Here is a 19,962-nt window from a genome sequence, read left to right as displayed (position 1 = left end):
AGAATAGGAGAGAGATAGAAGGAGAGAGCAGGAGACAGGAGTGGACAAGAGAGAGAAAGAGAGAGAGAGAGAGCTGTGGTCTGGCGTGTTCTGTTCTGTGGCGATAAAGACTGTTCTGTCTGTTCCACCGTCAGCCATCCGTAGAATGCTCTTGTCCACATCACATTTTGATTGAACATAGCCTCCAGCACAGGCAAACAATAACATACATACTTCACACACGCAGTACTCTGTGTGCACTGTTGGCTCACTCGACGCTTCTCGACAATGAAAGGTAAACAACACAGCGAGAGATCACACCTTGGAATTTGTGGAAACACATACTTGTACAGTGCAAACAGGTGTGGTGTATGAAATAACGTTGGTGTGGAGAGTGCGTCTTTTGTCCCTGCTGTTGGGCCTTTCCCTTTGCTTTCTTCCACCGACATCCCGAGGGAGCTCGCTGTGGCAGTTATTCAAATTGGTGTGCCGTATTCTCTGTGTGTGAACCGTGTCAGGTGATTTGAATGAGCGGTGTCGGGGAGGGTTTTGAATAATGGGTGCACGCAGAAATAGGCCAACATAAAACGTTATAAATAACGTCACCTCGGAGAGAAGGATAAGCCTCATCATACTCTACTGTTCCACCTCATATATATATATATATATACTATAAAAACTACCTCTGCCAGGCTATACGTTCAGAGCTGTATAATAGAGCAGCCGTTGGCTCTTGTTACATGTGAGTTCAAACAAGGACGCGGGACATGTGATGAGAGAGAGAGAGAGACTGGCTGGAAGTGAAGTTTGCTTTGTCACATTTGTGTTTCTGAGTGTCGGCAGCATCCCTTCTCTCTGACGGTTTGACTTTTTCTGAATGAGGTACAACAGCTTAGAGAGGAACAGAGGTCAGTGCCACTGTGTGTGTGTGTGTGTGTGTGTGTGTGTGTGTGTGTGTGTGTGTGTGTGTGTGTGTGTGTGTGTGTGTGTGTGTGTGTGTGTGTGTGTGTGTGTGTGTGTGTGTGTGTGTGTGTGTGTGTGTGTACCGTAGCCTGTAGCAGTGGAAAATAAGCAATACTAATCAGAATTCACAAAGAGGAGCAGGGCCAACAGGGCTAACCCAAGCAAAAATATATATATTTTTGGTCAGAGTTGCTCCCCTCCTCAAGAAAGGCAACGGGTAGATTCTAGTCATACAACCGCCGTAAATCCATCAGAGTCTGGCAGCGTTTTAATGTTTTCATCCCTCTTTCACTGTTGATGCTCAGAAAGCGTGTCACCTTCATCAGAGGAAGCCTGGCAATACATAGAACATGTATATTTTGTTCCCGCGTCTAAGTTCCCAGTTCCCATACAGGCATGTCTGGCAGGTCATCATTTTCCACTTTCACTTTTTTCCATTAGTTTTTTCATCGATTTGACCCTTTTCCATCTTAAGCCTGTTAGAAAATACAAACGAGTGTGGAGGCACCAGAACAGCAGTGGGCCTGGCATTTAAACCAAGGAGAGACTGTCAGTGTCCATTTCTCAAACTGTCACCTGCAAGATCACCTGCAGGAAATCCCATAGAAGAAATGACCAAGAGAGACACTCAACGACACGTCCTATTGTGAAAGTGCAGGAGAGAAATTGTGACAACTCGTCAAGGAAATACCGCAGCAGAATAAGTCGGTGACACATCTCATTATGGACGGCACTGTTTCCAAATGACTGATTGATTCAAATGTCAGAGCCGTGGAGAGTGGAGAGCCTCTGGGACTTCGATGAGACCTGGTTCGGTCCAGCCCTGAAAACGGATAAATCATTTCCGAGTCATTGTGATGTCAAGACATCATATCAATATCGCCCTGTCCTTGTTCTCCGAGGGACGATGACAGTCCTCTCTGCATGCCTACACTGGCATCGATTTCTGTGTCATGGTTATGAAGTCTATGAGTCATCCAGTCCTACACACACACACACACACACACACACACACACACACACACACACACACACACACACACACACACACACACACACACACACACACACACACACACACACACACACACACACACACACACACACACACACACACAGTGTTACGGCCAACTGGTTGAACACAAGGCAGACTGCGTGGAGGGAAACAACAGCGAGTCGCTCGGCTAACAACGACAGATAATCACAGTAATTATACAGCAGGAGAATGTCCGCAATCCCCCAAAAAAGCTATCAAAATAAACTGTCACACTCAATCATGTCTGAAAATGATAATGTCCCGTGAAATAGTCTCATTAGACAAATGGCAAGACACCATGCTGCACCATCCAAGAACAAGGGAGATTGTTTCCAGGAAAGCCAACTCATCAATTCCTCTCTTTGGCTCCCATAACCAACCGTCCTAAATTTACTGGCCAGCTCTCCAGGTTTTCTCCCGCCTCACCCCTCTCTATCTCTCTTTCTCTCTTGTGTACTCTTCAACCCTCTCTCTGTATCTCTCCCTCGAGCTCTCTGTCTGCCTGCCTCTCTCTCCATCGTTCTCCACCACCATTTTCCTATAACTTGCCATCCCTCTCTCTCTCTCCCTCCACCAGTACCCCCCTACCCATATATCTCCCTCTTTCCCTCTCTCTTGTCTAGAAGTTTTCTGTGGGTGTATTGGCTGTAGATTTACGTCCGTCTCTGTCCCATAGTGCTGACGAAAGGAGCAGCTCCAGCCAAGGAATCCAACGGAATTGCACCGTCCGGGAACTCTGTTACGATGGAGGCAAGACATGGTGTGTGTGTGTGTGGGAGATTCAACATGTGGATATATTATTGCTTAAAGTCCATTACTCTGATACTAAAACTAAAACCTATGTTATTACTACTGTACGACCAACCACAACTATTACATTGACATTTTAGTCATTAGGCTGGCACTCTTATCCAGAGTGACGTATTGCATTCATCTTAAGATCACAGTCGTAAGTAACATTTTTCTCAATGCAGAAGTTATCAGCTAAGTCAGTGTTGGTAGGAAGAGGCAAGTGCAAGGTTACATTTTTTTTTGGGGGGGGTTATAAGACTGGGATGTCTTAATTAATGTAGGGTTTCAGACGTTTTTGGAAGATGGGCAGGGACTTCAGGGGGAAGCTAGTTCAACCATTGGGGTGCCACATGGCACAGCCAGAAGAGGACTGGCCACCCCTCATAGCCTGGTTTCTTCCTAGGTTCTGGCCTTTCTAGGGAGTTTTTCCTAGCCACAGTGTTTCTACACTTGCATTGCTTGCTGTTTGGGGTTTTAGGCTGGGTTTCTGTACAGCACTTTGTGACATCAGCTGATGTAAGAGGGGCTTTATAAATACATTTTATTGAAGAGAAAGAGCAACAATTGTGATGGCGCATGTACATCTGGGTAGCGGCTGAGTGGGTAGGGTTGGAGGAGAGACGGAGAGAAAATAAAAAAAGTAGTGATCAGAGATCTGGAGGGGATTGCAGTAAGATGAGGTTAAGCATATTGCCTGCCTTGTGAGGGGCAGGGGACTTAGAAAGGGTGAGGTCAAAAGAGTCAAGGAGGGGAAAGACATTTGTGGAAAGAAATGTGTAGAATTCAGGCGTTTGTAGGTTGAAGTGGCCCTGTATGATGAGCTGTGAGCCATCGTCTGGAAGTAGCTTATCAAGGTGTCAATCTCATTGAGGAATTCTCCAAGAGGACCTAGTGGGTGATAGATGACAACAATGTTAAGCTAGATTGGACAAGTGACATGAGGAGATGGACAGGTGAGAGAGGAGGAAAAGAGAATCTCCATTTAGGAAAAATTAGTGGCCCTGTGCCACCACCATGATGACCAGATGCTCTTGGTCTATGGGAGAACACATAGTCAGATAACGAGAGAGCAGCCGGAGTAGCAGTGTTCTCTGGGGTAATCCATGTCTCTGTCAGGGCCAAAAAGTGAAGGGACTGACCACAGATTGGCAGTTTCAAAGGCTGCCAAAGACTAGGATGTCCACATGGGTTGTGCGTGCAGGGTACACTAGATTAGAAGAGTTGAAACCACGGGGTGGGGCGCATCTGTAAAACCTATCGTGACAGGAGTAAGCAGGCATGGAAATCACAGACATACTTGACAAAGCTACTAAAGAGCAAAATTAGATCATCTGAAAATAACGAGGTAACATTCCCAAGTAAGAGAGTGGTGTGAAGCCTTCCTCTCTTTCCTTCCTCGAGTAACATCGCAGAAAAATTCTGCAGAATGTCTTTGTTTTGGCGACAGTCTTCGTTTTGGGAGACAACACCACCATCTGACAAGACTGCTGCTTACTGTAGCCGCTGAAAAACTGGGAGAGACTAAAGTACTAACACTAATTGTAGGGCCCTATAAAATCTTGAATGCGGAGAACGCGGACAGAATCACGGAATCCAGACATTAAAATGGAATTCAACAATTTCGTAACATTTATTGAACTTAGTAGGGAACCAAATAAATAAATGTTCCCAAGTTTATCATAAGACATGAACAGACTGCACCAGTGATTCGTATTTCCTCCAAATCCAAGAGGCAAAGAGAATTCCCCCGATCTGTGTATGTGCAGTGTGCGCGTCTAACACTTTGTGTAGCCGTTAGATGCTAATAAAAAATCTTCTGGTAAGATGCCCTGGAATTGAAGGGTAACTACACCCAAAAATCTACATTCCTCAAATTTTTCAAAGACCTCAAAAGTGGTCTCTTGATGTGGTTTAAGCATTGTTGTGGACTTGGAATGCCCAATTTATTCGTTTTTTTCTATTAAGAACATGTAATTTTGAGATCCAAAACATAAAAAAACATGAAGAAATAAAAGTTATTTTACCGCCCTATAATTGCTGATTGCCGAGCAGAGGTGAAGAAAACTACCCCCTCCAACGGACACAGCCACCAATTATCAGTCACAAATGGACCTGAAACCAGTCCAAGTCAATGTTCCAACACTTCACAGCCACAAGTACTGAGCATTCAGCAGTTCAAAGCAATGATAGAGTAGGAAGCTAGGTAGCACTAGGGTAACTAGAATTACCCTATCAACAACAACACTTATTTTAAGTCAAAAAGGCTACTCTTGCAGAGATTAGTTGCCTTCCCAGGCTGTAGATGAGCACAGCTGCAAATACTACAATACGCTGAAGGGTAATTCATTTACACATCTCTTATTCTATTCAATTCTGTAATACTCTATTCAAATCTGTGTCGCGCAACTATACTATGCACAAAACCATCTTTGCCTCACCACCAACTGTAACTGAGAGACATGCCATTTAGTGAGAGAGGCTGGGATCTGAAACTGGAGTGTCCCTAGAGAAACCTTCCACCCTTCTCCCTGACCTGACCCTCCTTCACAACACACACACGCACGCACACGCACATGCACAAACACACATGCATGCACACGCGCGCGCACGAATGCATGCACAATACGCACGGTCACACGCAGCTCCAATAACCTGAATGGGAGCGCAAACATCAGATGAGATCGATAACAAAAGCAACTCATTGAAAATCCGAAGACGGAATAAGAGACGACTGCACCTGGCATTTCAAGGCTACCATGGCAACTAGACCAAATGGCTGTTCATTTGGTGAGGTCCATCAAACACTCCAGATTACGCAACGCTTTCCTGAGAAGCGCTCTCCACCAATGGGAGAATACTTTATTTATACCCTTCACAGAGGCACCTGTTGCTTGTTGGGCAGTGAAGGAATGTGTGTGTGTGTGTGTGTGTGTGTGTGTGTGTGTGTGTGTGTGTGTGTGTGTGTGTGTGTGTGTGTGTGTGTGTGTGTGTGTGTGTGTGTGTGTGTGTGTGTGTGTGTGTGTCACACACCATATGTAAAATGTATAGCCAAATGTTTTGTGTGCTGATAGTGACTGAGATAGGCTGTTCTCTCGTTGCCATGACACTGCCTATGGAACGACAGGGATATGTAAACTAGCCAACAACATTGGCCGTAGCGTACAGAGGTGTGTGTCATGTTAATCCTCTGTTAAGACAATATCGGTGATGAGTGATGAGTGAACTTTTGGCCTGGTGGTGTTTGTTTTTGTGTGTGTGTGTGTGTGTGCACATTTGTGCATGTACGTGATTCCGAGGGGTGCGGATTAGGTCTGGTCGGGTTGAGGGAGTACACACGGGGACATAAAACAAGAGACAAATGGACTTGGAGACACACACACTAACATCTCAGTATTATGACCGCGTGAGTTTACATACCGGCGGTCTGTTTAAGAATATAACATGGCAGAGAGACACAGATGCTGGGATGCTGGACTCATTCACAAACACGCATGCACAGACACACACATGCACAAACACACGCACGCACACAGCAGGTACACAGTGCCACGACTCAGTGCCAGGATTTCTCTCACTGAGCGGTTTGAGGATTTGGGCACGTTCTTCGGTTTTGCACTGAAACATGGCATTGAATAGTTCCGGCCAGATGTCTTGATCCCACTCAACCACATACAAGCACCTGGATAACTACCACCACTGAACAAAAGTACGTAATCCCCTTTAAACTAAACTGCCTGGCAGTCTCCCTGTAAGACTTCATCTAAGGGATACAAATAGAGGCAATCGTTACTGTGCTTGTGAGACAGGCTTTTATAAAAAATGTATGCACGCATGCATGCACGCTCCCCCACACACATGGTCGGCTGAGTAAATACTACAATAAGCTGTATATGTGTGTGTGTGTGTGTGTGTGTGTGTGTGTGTGTGTGTGTGTGTGTGTGTGTGTGTGTGTGTGTGTGTGTGTGTGTGTGTGTGTGTGTGTAACAGCTATAGAGGCACGATCTGTCCACTGCTTCTCTTCCCTGAGGAATGTAAGGAATGCTCCAGCTCTGCAGGCCACCAGGATGTTGCACGCACGCGCACACACACACACACACACACACACACACACACACACACACACACACACACACACACACACACACACACACACTGGACAGGACAGTGCACATGTGTAAGGACGTGGGCACATGTGTAAGGACGTGGGTAATGGTACATTTATCATGGTATGCCAAATAAAAAACACAAAGCACACACCTTCAAAACCAAGGCATGGACCTCACATCAGATACTACCCCCATACTTAAGTGTCTATACAATATGTGTTACGATACTATATGCATCACGATTGCAATTCGACACAGCTATTGTACTGCGACTCGCTGTTCCAGCCACATTTCACTATACTGTCTGTCTGCTGCTGAGGGACAAGAGAGAGCCATAATAAACAGAAGTGTTCATCAGTCCGGGAAATAAAAGAGCTGAAAACATGTTGCCTCGCCTTTTATAAAGAAGATTGGGGCCAAAGTATAAGAGGAGAAATGCAGATTTGAATTTAAAAAAATCTGTAGAATCGATAATCAAAATTATATTGTGTCCCAATACTCTACTGTACTGACCCCCCCATCCTTCACGAATACACATTGTAACAGTACGTTAACACTGCGTATACAGGATGTGCAGGCATGTACACACACATACTGTACAAATACACATTCTCTTCCAGACACACACCTCTGTGTTCCTACAGGGAGATGCTCTGTGTTAGGGAGAAATATAGTTTGTTGATAGTACACTCTCAGAAATAAAATGGTACGGTTAGGGTACAGTATTGTTGCCAGGGATACAAAAATATTTTTTTTAAACACACAATTTACCTTCAGAGGTACACATATAATCTCACACGGTACATGCAGATAATCTAGTATAATGGTAGATTTTTGTTCACAATATTTTTAATATTAAGGTACAGTCATCACATACTCTCAAAAACCACACCCATCACTATCATATTTCCCAGTATGTCCAATTGCAGGTTGATAAAAACAAAAATGAAATGTGTGTTTTTTCATGGTCATTGATTGCATGCTCATTGAACATGTTTGGAAATCCTAAATCTGTCTGGATTCCAATAGGAATTTCATATCACTTTGAAAGCCAGCATAACGTGACTTGCCTGATGTGGCCTGCAACCCAGCAGTTTCAGAACATTGTGTATGACCTACAGTATGTCATGTATTGTCATAAAGAGTTTAATTTCAAATATAAAATATTCACTTAGGCACTCACTATGTGAAGGTTATGGTCCTGAAGGCCTTTGAATGCAACAAACATGACTCTGTCACTAGCAAACACAGTAATGGGTGGTACTGGTAACTAAAATTCACTTGAAAGGCACCCTGGGAAATATGCAAATAAGGCATTACACCCTGCAGTGTTGAACAACAGCCAAAAACCTTTTAGAGCTACATTTTTGCCACTTAAAAAGAACAAGCTGCTTTGTCCCTATGGTAATACCCTAAAAAGGCAAATGTGTACCTTTTCCAAAGGTATGCTTTTGTACCTTTACTATCTTGTCCCCTAAGGTACACTATTGTCTCCTTTTAAGGTACAAATTGCAAGGGTACATTAATGCACTTAGAACCAGAGGTAATTATGTGGTAAGTAAAAATCAGGGCCAGTAGCAAGCTGTCTGTATTTATATACTGCAGAGGGCAGAAGTGATGACTTGCTGGCTTTATATTATCTACGTGTCTGGAGGTGTGTGTGTGTGTGTGTGTGTGTGTGTGTGTGTGTGTGTGTGTGTGTGTGTGTGTGTGTGTGTGTGTGTGTGTGTGTGTGTGTGTGTGTGTGTGTGTGTGTGTGTGATGTGTGTGTGTGTGTGTGTGTGTGTGTGTGTGTGTGTGTGTGTGTGTGTGTGTGTGTGTGTGTGTGTGTGTGTGTGTGTGTGTGTGTGCACGTGTGTGTGCGTGCGTGTGCGTGTGCCTCAGCAGAGCTAGTCACAGTTAGAGCCATTGATTTTGTGTTGAAACAGATGGAGTTATTTCACTATACCACCAGACCAGGGCAGGGACAGGACTGCTGACTGAGACGCCACCCCTATACACCTCTGGTCTTTTCCTGCTCTCTTTACTAATAGCCTCCGCTCTTAGGGGGTAGTGGCTATATATATTTTCCCCTCTCCTCTGACTGGTTCTTGTAGTAAGGACAGATGTGACCCTGGTGGTTTCTAGGGATAGCTGCCTGTGCAAATGTCACTGATTCAGCTCAGATCACCTCCCACATAGGATTGCAGTAAGAAGGTAAAGCTAGTATGAGCCAAGCATCGACTGCCAAGAGCCACTCAAACAATATATTGCTCGTGACTTGTGTGTTGTTGTTGTTGTTGTTGTTGTTGATTATGAGGGGAAGTGGGGACAGGGAGTAGCTGTCAACTCCAGTTTTACCCCAACAAAACCCACCCTGAGCAGGACATTGACCACTGATCTGTGAGTATGTCCTGCCTCACCTGCTTAGGGTAGTATTTTAGGAGTGGTGCTGGGATGCTGCGTCTACAGTTTCATAGAGCAACATTATCTCTCAGTGCTACACTACGGACAACCCAATTCCTTCTAAAGGCACTTCCATCTAAATGAAGAGTATCTCTGACATGTCGACCTTTACAAATAAACAACTGTTTCCTGGTTCAACCAAAGTTCTCTCAACTATGAAAAGGAAATGGGATGTTACCAAAATTATCTTCAATCTGTGAAATGCCTTTGTTATTATCTTCTTTCTGTGTAATATCTTTGTTCTTACCTTGTTCTGGTCAGTCCAGTACAGGAAGTAGCCCTGGGGGTCGACTCGTAAGGTCACAGGGGTCACCGTAGTGGAGTCCTGTTGAGAGAGGAAAGTATTCCACTTGTGAGAGCTAGAAATGTGTGTGCTGAACAGAGCACATGTTGTTAAAGTGTGTGTATCATTTTGTTGCGTGATTGAATGCGACAGAGAACTGCTTCCGTTCCGCTGTGCTTAAAACAGCGGGCTTTGATTGAAACAGAAGAAACCTGCCGCGTATGCTATTGTCTTTGAGACACCATCCTACAAAAGGACAACACCAAGGCATTATGTCACCACACACACACACACACACACAGTAACAGTCCCAGCCCAGGGCCGTCTTTACACAACGTAGCAAAGGCAGATACTGTTGGCTGCTTCTATAAAAAGCTGTGGCGTTTCTGTCCATAGTTGCCAGCCCAGCACAGCACTCAGCTGAACACACTGACTGATTGTCTTCCTGTCTGCCTGTCCTAGGCCTGATGAATCATACAGGAATACATAGAGTACAATTGGACACACTGTGAAGCTGGGACTCTTCAAAAGGATTCCAAGATATCGCCCATGCTGCATCAGAGAATCAGACACAATAGATTCTGAAAAAAGTGTCTAAGACAAAGTCAGCTTCCCAAATGGCACCCTATTCCCTTTATAGTGCACTACTTTTGACCAGAGTCCACTACTGTATGCTGTTCACTATGTTGAAGGTTGTATGCGTGCTATGACATCATGTGAGGGGGCAGATTACATACACTGAAGAAAAATGGAAACGCAACATGCAACAATTTCAAAGATTTTACTGAGTTTCAGTTCATAGAAGGAAATCAGTCAAAACAGGCCCTAATCTATGGATTTACCATGACTGGGAATACAGATCTGTTGGTCAAAGCTCCCTTAAAAAAGTGAAGTGGATTAGAAGACCAGTCAGTATCTGGTGTGACCACCATTTGCCTCATGCAGAGAGATACATTTCCATCACATAGAGTTGATCAGGCTGTTGATTGTGGCCATGTGGAATGTTGTCCCTGTCCTCTTCAATGGCTGTCCAAAGTTGCTGGATATTGGCGGGAACTGGAACACACTGTCGTACACGTCGATCCAGAGCATCCCAAACATGCTCAATGGGTGACATGTCTGGTGAGTATGAGGTGATGGCAGCGGATGAATGGCACGATAATGGGCCTCAGGATCTCGTCATGACATCTCTGTCTTATTCAATTTGCCATCGATAAAATGCAATTGTGTTCGTTGTCCGTAGCTTACGCCTCCCCATACCATAACCTCACTGCCACCATGGGGCTCATCAGAAAACCGCTCGGCCATCTGCCCGGTACAGTTGAAATCGGGGATTCATCCGTGAAGTGCACACTTCTCCAGCGTGCCTCTGGCCATCGAAGGTGAGCATTTGCCCACTGAAGTTGGTTACAATGCCGAACTGCAGTCAGATCAAGACCCTGGTGAGGTCAACGAGCGCACAAATGAGCTGCCCTGAGACCGTTTCTGACAGTTTGCAGAAATTCACCTGTGTAATGATCATGCTGTTTAATCAGCTTCTTAATATGCCACACCTGTCAGGTGGATGGATTATCTTGGCAAGGAGAAATACTCACTAAACAGGGATGTAAACACATTTTTGCACAAAAAAACTATTTGAGATAAATAAGCTTGTTGCGCATATGGAACATTTCTGGGATCATTTATTCCAGCTCATGAAACATGTTTATATTTTTTTCTCCCTTGTGATTTAAAATAAGGACTGTCTTAGTTACTAGGGTGTCAGTTACTAGTCCTGGACTAAAAAGCACATTCAATGGCGAATCCCTTTTTAGTCCAGGAGTAGGTTTAGCCTGGATCTGGGAAACTGGCCCAAGAGGTCTAGCATTTAGAAGATTTCTACGGCCTATAGCTGTCTGACTGGAAACAGAGGGTTGGCGGGTGAGAGATCATCATTGGGTTCTGGTCACCTGTAACAGGGTAACCTGAACTGGTGTTACCTGATGTACCCGCTGACCGCTCTAAACAGAGTTGATTGCAATCATATCAATCCTACTCTATTCCATATAGACAGAGAAGGAGTGCGAGAAAAAGAGAGAGAGAGAGAGGGAGCGAAATCGAGAGAAGGAAAGAAGGAAAGAAGGAAAGAACAGAAAGAAAAAAAAGAAAATCGCAAATGGTCAACTTACACACATGAAAAGCATGCCGTGACTCATAACAAATCAGATGAAAGATGCACTATATCGAGTAATGGTATTACGATGACAATGATGACACAAATTAAGTCTGGGCATGGCTAAGTGTTTGTCTTCAGCAGAATGTTACAACTTTTAGTCCTAAACTTCACAGAGGATTTCATGGATGATGTTGTATATCAGACTGAGAGATCTAAAGATGGCTGGTAACCAGTGACAATCTGAGTAACGATGTGGTCCAGATTCTCCTCCCCTTAAAGGATAAGTACATATATTTTTTCAACCAAATCTCTATTTTTGATGTAAATGGGATATTGTATATACACTTTTTGGGCGATATCACTAGAGGTCAACCGATTATGATTTTTCAACACTGATACCGATACCGATTAATCAGCCAATTTATATATATATATTTGTAATAATGACAATTACAACAATGCTGAATGAACAGTTATTTTAACTTAATATAATACATCAATAAAATCTATTTAGTCTCAAATAAATAATGAAACATGTTCAATTTGGTTTAAATAATGCAAAAACAATGTGTCGGAGAAGAAAGTAAAAGTGCAATATGTGCCATATAAAAAAGATAACGTTAAGTTCCTTGCTCAGAAGATATGAAAGCTGGTGGTTCCTTTTAACATGAGTCTTCAATATTCCCGGGTGATAGGTTTAAGGTTGTAGTTATTATAGGAATTATAGGACTATTTCGCTCTATGCCATTTGTATTTCATATACCTTTGACTATTGGATGTTCTTATAGGCACTATAGTATTGCCAGTGTAACAGTATAGCTTCCTTCCCTCTCCCCGCCCCTAACTGGGCTTGAACCAGGGACACATCGACAACAGCCACCCTCAAAGCATCGTTACCCATCGCTCCACAAAAGCCGTGGCCCTTGCAGAGCAAGGGGAACAAGTACTTCAAGGTCTCAGAGCGAATGATGTCACCGATTGAAACCCTATTAGCGCGCACCCCGCTAACTAGCTAGCCATTTTACATCGGTTACACCAGCCTAATCTCGGGGGTTGATAGGCTTGAAGTCATAAACAGCTCACTTGAAACATTGCGAAGAGCTGCTGGCAAATGCACGAAAGTGCTGTTTCAATGAATGCTTACATGCCTGCTGCTGCCTACCACCGCTCAGTCAGACTGCTCTATCAAATATCAAATCATAGACTTAATTATAACATAATAACACACAGAAATACGAGCCATAGTTTCCGGATTTGACCATATTAATGACCTATCATTTTGAAAACAAAACATTTATTATTTCAATGAAATATGGAACCGTTCCGTATTTTATCTAATGGGTGGCATCCCTAAGTCTAAATATTGCTGTTCCATTGTACAACCTTCAATGTTATGTCATAATTATGTACAATTCTGGCAAATTAATTACGGTCTTTGTCAGGAAGAAATGGTATTCACACAGTTCGCAACGAGGCAGGCGGGCCAAACTGCTGCATATACACAGACTCTGCTTGCAAGTGAAGTGACACAATTTCCCTAGTTAAAAGAAATTCATGTTAGCAGGCAATATTAACTAAACATGTAGGTTTAAAAATGTATGATTGATTGATTTTAAAGAAAGGCATTGACGTTTATGGTTAGGTACACATTGGTGCAACGATAGTGCTTTTTTTGCGAACGCGCTTGTTAAATCATCACCCGTTTGGCGAAGTAGGCTGTGATTCGATGAGAAATTAACAGGCATCGATTATATGCAACGCAGGACAAGCTAGATAAACTAGTAATATCATCAACCATGTGTAGTTAACTAGTGATTATGTTGAGATTGATTGTTTTTCTATAAGATAAGTTTAATGCTAGCTAGCAACTTACCTTGGTTCCTTGCTGCACTCGTGTAACATGTAGTCAGCCTGCCACGCAGTCTCCTCGTGGAGTGCAATGTAATCGGCCACAATCGGTGTCCAAAAATGCAGATTACCGATTGTTATGAAAACTTGAAATCGACCTTAATTAACCAGCCATTCCGATTAATCGGTCAACCTCTAGATATCACTTGGTTTTGAGAAACTTACACCAACCAGTGATAGACTTCCTCATGCTAGTTCTGCAGTGTCCGGGCGTGAATAAAACTAGAGCACGACCGATACATTGGTTGACCCATATTATCGGCCGATATTAACCTTTCACCGAAATATTTGTACCTAAGAAGGTAAACTAAACAAGTGTTTTGCATTTACTTACGTATTTATAGAGGATATAGTTGCTTTTAGTTGGTTATCATGTCAACCACAAATAAAAAGTTCTCAAATAATGTTCATTTTAATATGCAGTTAAGAAATCATAATTTAAGGGCCTCCCGGGTGGCGCCAGCTGTGCCACCAGAGACCTGGGTTCGCGCCCAGGCTCTGTCATGACCGGGAGGTCAGTGGGGCAACGCACAATTGGCCTAGCGTCATCCGGGTTAGGGAGGGGTTGGCCGGTAGGGATATTCTTGTCCCATCGCGCACCAGCGACTCCAGTGGCGGGCCGGGCACAGTGCGCGCTAACCAAGGTTGCCAGGTGCACAGTGTTTGCTCCGACACATTGGTGCGGCTGGCTTCCGGGTTGGATGCGCGCTGTGTTAAGAAGCAGTTGGGTTGTGTATCGGAGGACGCATGACTTTCAACCTTTGTCTCTCCCGAGCCCGTACGGGAGTTGTAGCGATGAGACAAGATAGTAGCTACTAAACAATTGGATACCACGAAATTGGAGAGAAAACGGGGTAAAAATAAATTTTAAAAATAAAAAAAATAATCATAATTTAGTCCTTTGAGCACAATTTGGTAAAAAATATATATATGTTTTTCATTCCACCTCAACAAAAATAATATATTAGCAGATATATTGGTAAAAATTCCATATCGGTTGGGCTCTAAATAAAACATGATGAACATAAGCTCCAAAAACACCCTAAAACGTCTTTAGATGTGTACAAAAATAATTGTCATTCCAAACTTTATCTGCAACGTGATGTTCCATTTTGTGCAAATCAAACCATTTCTTTGATTGATAAACTACGATTTCATAAACTCAGCAAAAGAAACAGGACCCTGTCTTTTAAAGATAATTAGTTAAAAATCCAAATAACTTCACAGATGTCACGACTTCTGCTGAAGTCGTTGCCTCTCCTTGTTCGGGCGGTGCTCGGCGTTCGACGTCACCGGTCTTCTAGCCATCATTGATCCATTTTTCATTTTCCATTGGTTTTGTCTTGTCTTCCCACACACCTGTTTTCAATCCCATTCATTACCTGTTGTGTATTTAACCCTCTGTTTCCCCTCATGTCTTTGTCAGAGATGGTTTATTGTCAGTGTAGTGTTGTTTGTTGTATAGGTGCGCGACGGGTCTTCGTACCCACATTTTGTTTATGTTCTTTTCCTGTTTAGTGTTATGGAGCATGTTACTAGGACATTATTAAAAGACTCCATTTTACACTCCGTTTGACTCTCCTGCGCCTGACTTCCCTGCCACCTATACACATATGCCTGACAACAGATCTTCATTGGAAAGGGTTTAAACACTGATTCCACAGTTATGAAAACTTAGGACACTAAAGAGGCCTTTCTACTGACTCTGAAAAACACCAAAAGAAAAATGCCCAGGGTCCCTGCTCATCTTCGTGAACATGCCTTAGGCATGCTGCAAGGAGGCATGAGGACTGCAGATGTGGCCAGGGCAATAAATTGCAATGTCTGTACTTTGAGACGCCTAAGACAGCGCTTACAGGGAGACAGGACAGACTGCTGATCGTCCTCGCAGTGGCAGACCACGTGTAACAATACCTGCACAGGATTGGTACATTTGAAGATCACACCAGCGGGACAGGTACATGATGGCAACAACAACTGCCCAATCCCTCCATCAGTGCTCAGACTGTCCGCAATAGGCTGGGAGAGGCTGGATTGAGGGCTTGTAGGCCTGTTGTAAGGCAGGTCCTCACCAGACATCACCGCCAACAACGTTGCCTATGGGCACAAACCCAACGTCGCTGGACCAGACAGGACTGGCCAAAGGTGCTATTCACTGATGAGTTACGGTATTGACTCACCAGGGGTGATGTTCGGATTCGCGTTTATCGTTGAAGGAATGAGCGTTACACCGAGGCCTGTACTCTGGAGCCGGGTCGTTTTGGACGTGGAGGGTCCGTCATGGTCTGGGGCGGTGTGTCACAGCATCATCGGACTGAGCTTGTTGTCATTGCAGGCAATCTCAACGCTGTGCGTTACAGGGAAGACATTCCTCCCTCATGTGGTACCCTACCTGCAGGCTCATCCTGACATGACCCTCCAGCATGACAATGCGACCAGCCATACTGCTCGTTCTGTGCGTGATTTCCTGCAATACAAGAATGTCAGTATTCTGCCATGGCCAGTGAAGAGCCCGGATCTCTATCCCATTGAGCACGTCTGGGATCTGTTGGATCGGAGGGTGAGGGCTAGGGCCACACCCCCCCCCCCCCAGAAATGTCAGGGAACTTGCAGGTGCCTTGGTGGAGGAGTGGGGTAACATCTCACAGCAAGAACTGGCAAATCTGGTGCAGTCCATGAGTAGGAGATGCCCTATAGTACTTAATGCAGCTGGTGGCCACACCAGATACTGACTGTTACTTTTAATTTTGACCCCCCTCTCTGTTTAGGGACACATTATTCCATTTCATTTAGTCACATGTCTGTGGAACTTGTTCAGTTTATGTCTCAGTTGTTGAATCTTGTTATGTTCATCCAAATATTTACACATGTTAAGTTGGCTGAAAATAAAAGGCCGTTGACAGTGACATTTCTTTTTTTGATGTCCCCACTCTCCCTGGCCACAGCTACAAACACATTGAGTCATTATGGAATTCTTAGAGACTCATGGCTCTGAATTCACACACAATCTCAGAGTATCGGCTGCTAAGAGCTAAAAGGTTTTCTCAATTAGCTCTTACACGAGGGAAGGAAATTGTCATAATTAAAGGAATTTTTCCCATTTCGGAGTAATTGTGATCGTTAACAGGTTTTGTCTCAGCTCTCCTTTGAGTGAAGGGACAGAGGGAAGCAGGCAGACTGAGTGGCGACAGCCTTTGTGGCCTCGGGAATTCACCCGTCACAGTAAGTAGTATTTCGTCCCATTACTGCTGATGAAGATTTAAGGGTTGTACCATTAGCCATTGCCTAGAAAAGGGCCAAAAAGGTTTGTGTTCTGATTGTTTCGCTTGGGTTTTCTAACACTGTCTGGGTGGTTAGCAGTACAGACAGATAGAGTCTATGGAGTCTATGGAGGCAATTTATCTTCAGACCCCCAGAAAGGATTTGGTATGAGAAATATTGCTTTCCTTCTTCTCCTCTTCTCTCTCCCCCTTTTCCCATCTCTCATTCTCTCTCTCTCTCTCTCTCTCCTTCTCCCTCTCGCCTTGCTCTACAACACTTGTCTCAGGCAGTGAATCAAAGTGCCTGTATTCTGGCCACTCCATGCCATCTCCGCCCTGCTGAGAGGATTTGGTCTCCACCTCGTCTCAATATTGCACTTTCCTCGCTCCACGGGTTCGTCGTGTATGTTCAAGGTTTCCCATGACTACCGTGTCACGCCTCTTCTGACATGCAAGTTGCACCAGGGGGAAAGGTTTTGATTGAGAACATGCTCAATGAGTTATGTACGTCTGAATGTATCTCTCTCTCTCCTTCCCTCCCTCCCTCTCTTTCATTTTTCACTCTTTCCACTGAGGGAAAGGGGGACGGAGGGAGGGAGGGAGGAAGGAAGGAGTGCATGTGAAAACGGTGAGAGTGCACTCTGTGTGTGTGTGTCAGGAAAGACCTTAGGCTATGGGGTGTGGAGAGAGGTCACGGAAGTCCCCACCCTCATCGGCACTCTAAAAAAACCTGGCTAGCACCGCACACACCTCACACCCCTTCTCACAACATACCGCCCCGCGCAGAGAGATTTAATTGCTATGTATGGTCCTTCTGTAGCTCAGTTGGTAGAGCATGGCGCTTGTAACGCCAGGGTAGTGGGTTCGATTCCCGGGACCACCCATACGTAGAATGTATGCACACATGACTGTAAGTCGCTTTGGATAAAAGCGTCTGCTAAATGGCATATATTATTATTATTATTATATTATGTATGACTCACAATGACCATAAAGCCTAATAACATTTATAAACAAATATGAGTAAAAACATTTTTTTTAAAAGTAGACCCACCCACATATTTTGCCTAGTCTACTTGTTGAGTTTATCAACAGTGACTGCCTCTGATGCCTATCCAAATATCTGAATACATACACACTGGCATCGTTGTGCAATCAATGTTCCTGCTTATTTGCGCGGCTCTGCGTCAGGCAACAGTCCCGCTGGCAGTCAACAACACACAGGTGGCAGGTGCATGGCATTTCCAACGCAAACCACCAAAAATGTCCTTATTAATGAATAGCTTTTTAAGACAAGTGTCGGTTATTTATTTGAAGCTGCACAGGCTGTCTATAAAAGGTAACAAACAATACCTTCTCTTTTTTTTTAAGGCAAAACAACAACAAAAAACGTGGTCTTTCCACATAATCACTGTGTTCAAATAAAACACGTTGCTGTAGCGTTACCTATTAGAAATGACTATGGGAAGTGCTTTGCAGTAGCCTTCTCTGTAGGCTCATCTCACCCAGAGACGACGATATGTTGTAGCAGAGCTGTGCTTGACAGCGGTGAGCAATACATTCTAATCAAGGTCATTTTGCTCTTACAGGCTGGCGAGAGTGACTGATGATCCCGATAGACCACTCATTCAGAGGTTGCTAGCGTTCAATGGTATTATAGCCTTACATAGATGAATGTGGAGTTGTACAAGTCAAAACGTGTGTGATTAAATGGCATACTACTGTGTCGGGTTTCTGTGTAAAGCAGTGCATTCGAGGCAATGACCTCTCATTCTCAATCTGAAAAAGCGGGCTTGTGCACACACGCGCACGCTCACCGTGACATTTACACCAACATTTCGAAATGCGTTTGACATCGTCACCCACAACTGTAGCGCTTTCTGGAGCCAAAAGTCGAACAGTGGTGGAACGATATTCCCCCAAGCAGGCAGTGGAGACTGTTGCACCATGGCAAATGTATAAGACATCCGTTTCAGTGCAGTGGTAACTGTGCACCAAACATTGGCTACATAATAGACAGTGACCAGTCCCCCTCCCCAAAAAAATCAAATAAGACTTACATCATCCCATTTCATGAATTTGCTGCCCTTTCTCAGGCTCTCGCTCACGGACACCGGCTTGAGCTGCAGCGCATGAACTCCTGGCTGAGCCCCGGCCATTGACTCATCTACTCTCCTCAACCGACAAAAATAAAATAAACGGTTTTAAATCGCTTTCTCCTTTTTCTTTCCTAAACGAAACGACCCTTCTGCTGAGGAACGAAAGGCTGATGGAAGCTCCACTAGTGTTGGCAGTATCTCATTCCAGCATGGGGCTGCGGGTCTCCGCTTTGAAGCTCCCTGACGCGAGTTGGACGAGAAAGCAGGCTCAGCTGAGGGACTGGGTGAAGTCCGCTGATGACGGCTGATGCAGTTTCAGAAAGAGGGGAGGGAGGGGAGGGGGGTAGAGACTTTGAATGAGTGAGTGTCTGCACTCCTATTTAAAAACAGTCAATGCGGGGAACGAGTTCCGTGGCTCTATGTGATCTAGCGCCTCCCTGCGCTCAAGGCAATGTGGATAGTCGGCCTGCACACACTTCTACTATCCTTGTGGGGACCAAACAATTGATTCCCATTCAAAATCCTATTTTCCCTAACCCTAAACCTAACCCGTAACCGAACCTTAACCCCAACCCCAAAACCCTAACCTAAAATTAACCCTAACTTCTAACCCTAAACCTAACCCCTAATCCTAATTGTAACCCTAAACCTAACCCCTAAACCTAAAAATCATTTTTTCCTTGTGGGGACCCGGCGAAATGTCCCAAAATTGTTCCTTGTTTTACTATCGAGGACTTCTGGTCCCACAAGGATAGTAAAAACAAACCACACACACACACAGAGAAAGAGAGAGCGAGAGCACTGTTACTTCCTAAAACGTCCAGAAAGGGATGTAACAATATTCAAACCGCTTCAGCCATGTTCCTCTTGGTGGTCAGTGGACAGACACACACACACACACACACACACAAACGCAGACAGACACACGCACACACC

General features: G+C 44.3%; 1 protein-coding gene across 3 annotated transcripts in view; it reads right to left on the bottom strand.

Annotated features, from left to right (window-relative positions):
• Positions 1-19,327, bottom strand: part of LOC118378260 (1-phosphatidylinositol 4,5-bisphosphate phosphodiesterase beta-1-like) — a 246,931-nt gene extending 227,604 nt beyond the window's left edge. For all 3 annotated transcript variants that reach the window (XR_008071039.1, XM_052470709.1, XM_052470708.1), the window contains exons 1-2: positions 18,988-19,327; positions 9,569-9,646 (exon numbers count right to left, since the gene is read on the bottom strand). Coding sequence is in view for 2 of the 3 variants with exons in the window: in XM_052470709.1 (XP_052326669.1) it covers positions 9,569-9,646; positions 18,988-19,086 (177 nt within the window). In the remaining variant the exon portion in view is untranslated. The remainder of the gene's footprint in view (positions 1-9,568; positions 9,647-18,987) is intronic.
• Positions 19,328-19,962: the final 635 nt, after the last annotated feature.

The sequence above is a fragment of the Oncorhynchus keta genome, chromosome 19, assembly GCF_023373465.1.
Source record: "Oncorhynchus keta strain PuntledgeMale-10-30-2019 chromosome 19, Oket_V2, whole genome shotgun sequence".
NCBI lineage: Eukaryota > Metazoa > Chordata > Actinopteri > Salmoniformes > Salmonidae > Oncorhynchus > Oncorhynchus keta.
Note: the sequence above shows the minus strand (reverse complement) of the source record. Positions and strands in the feature narration are given on the sequence as shown.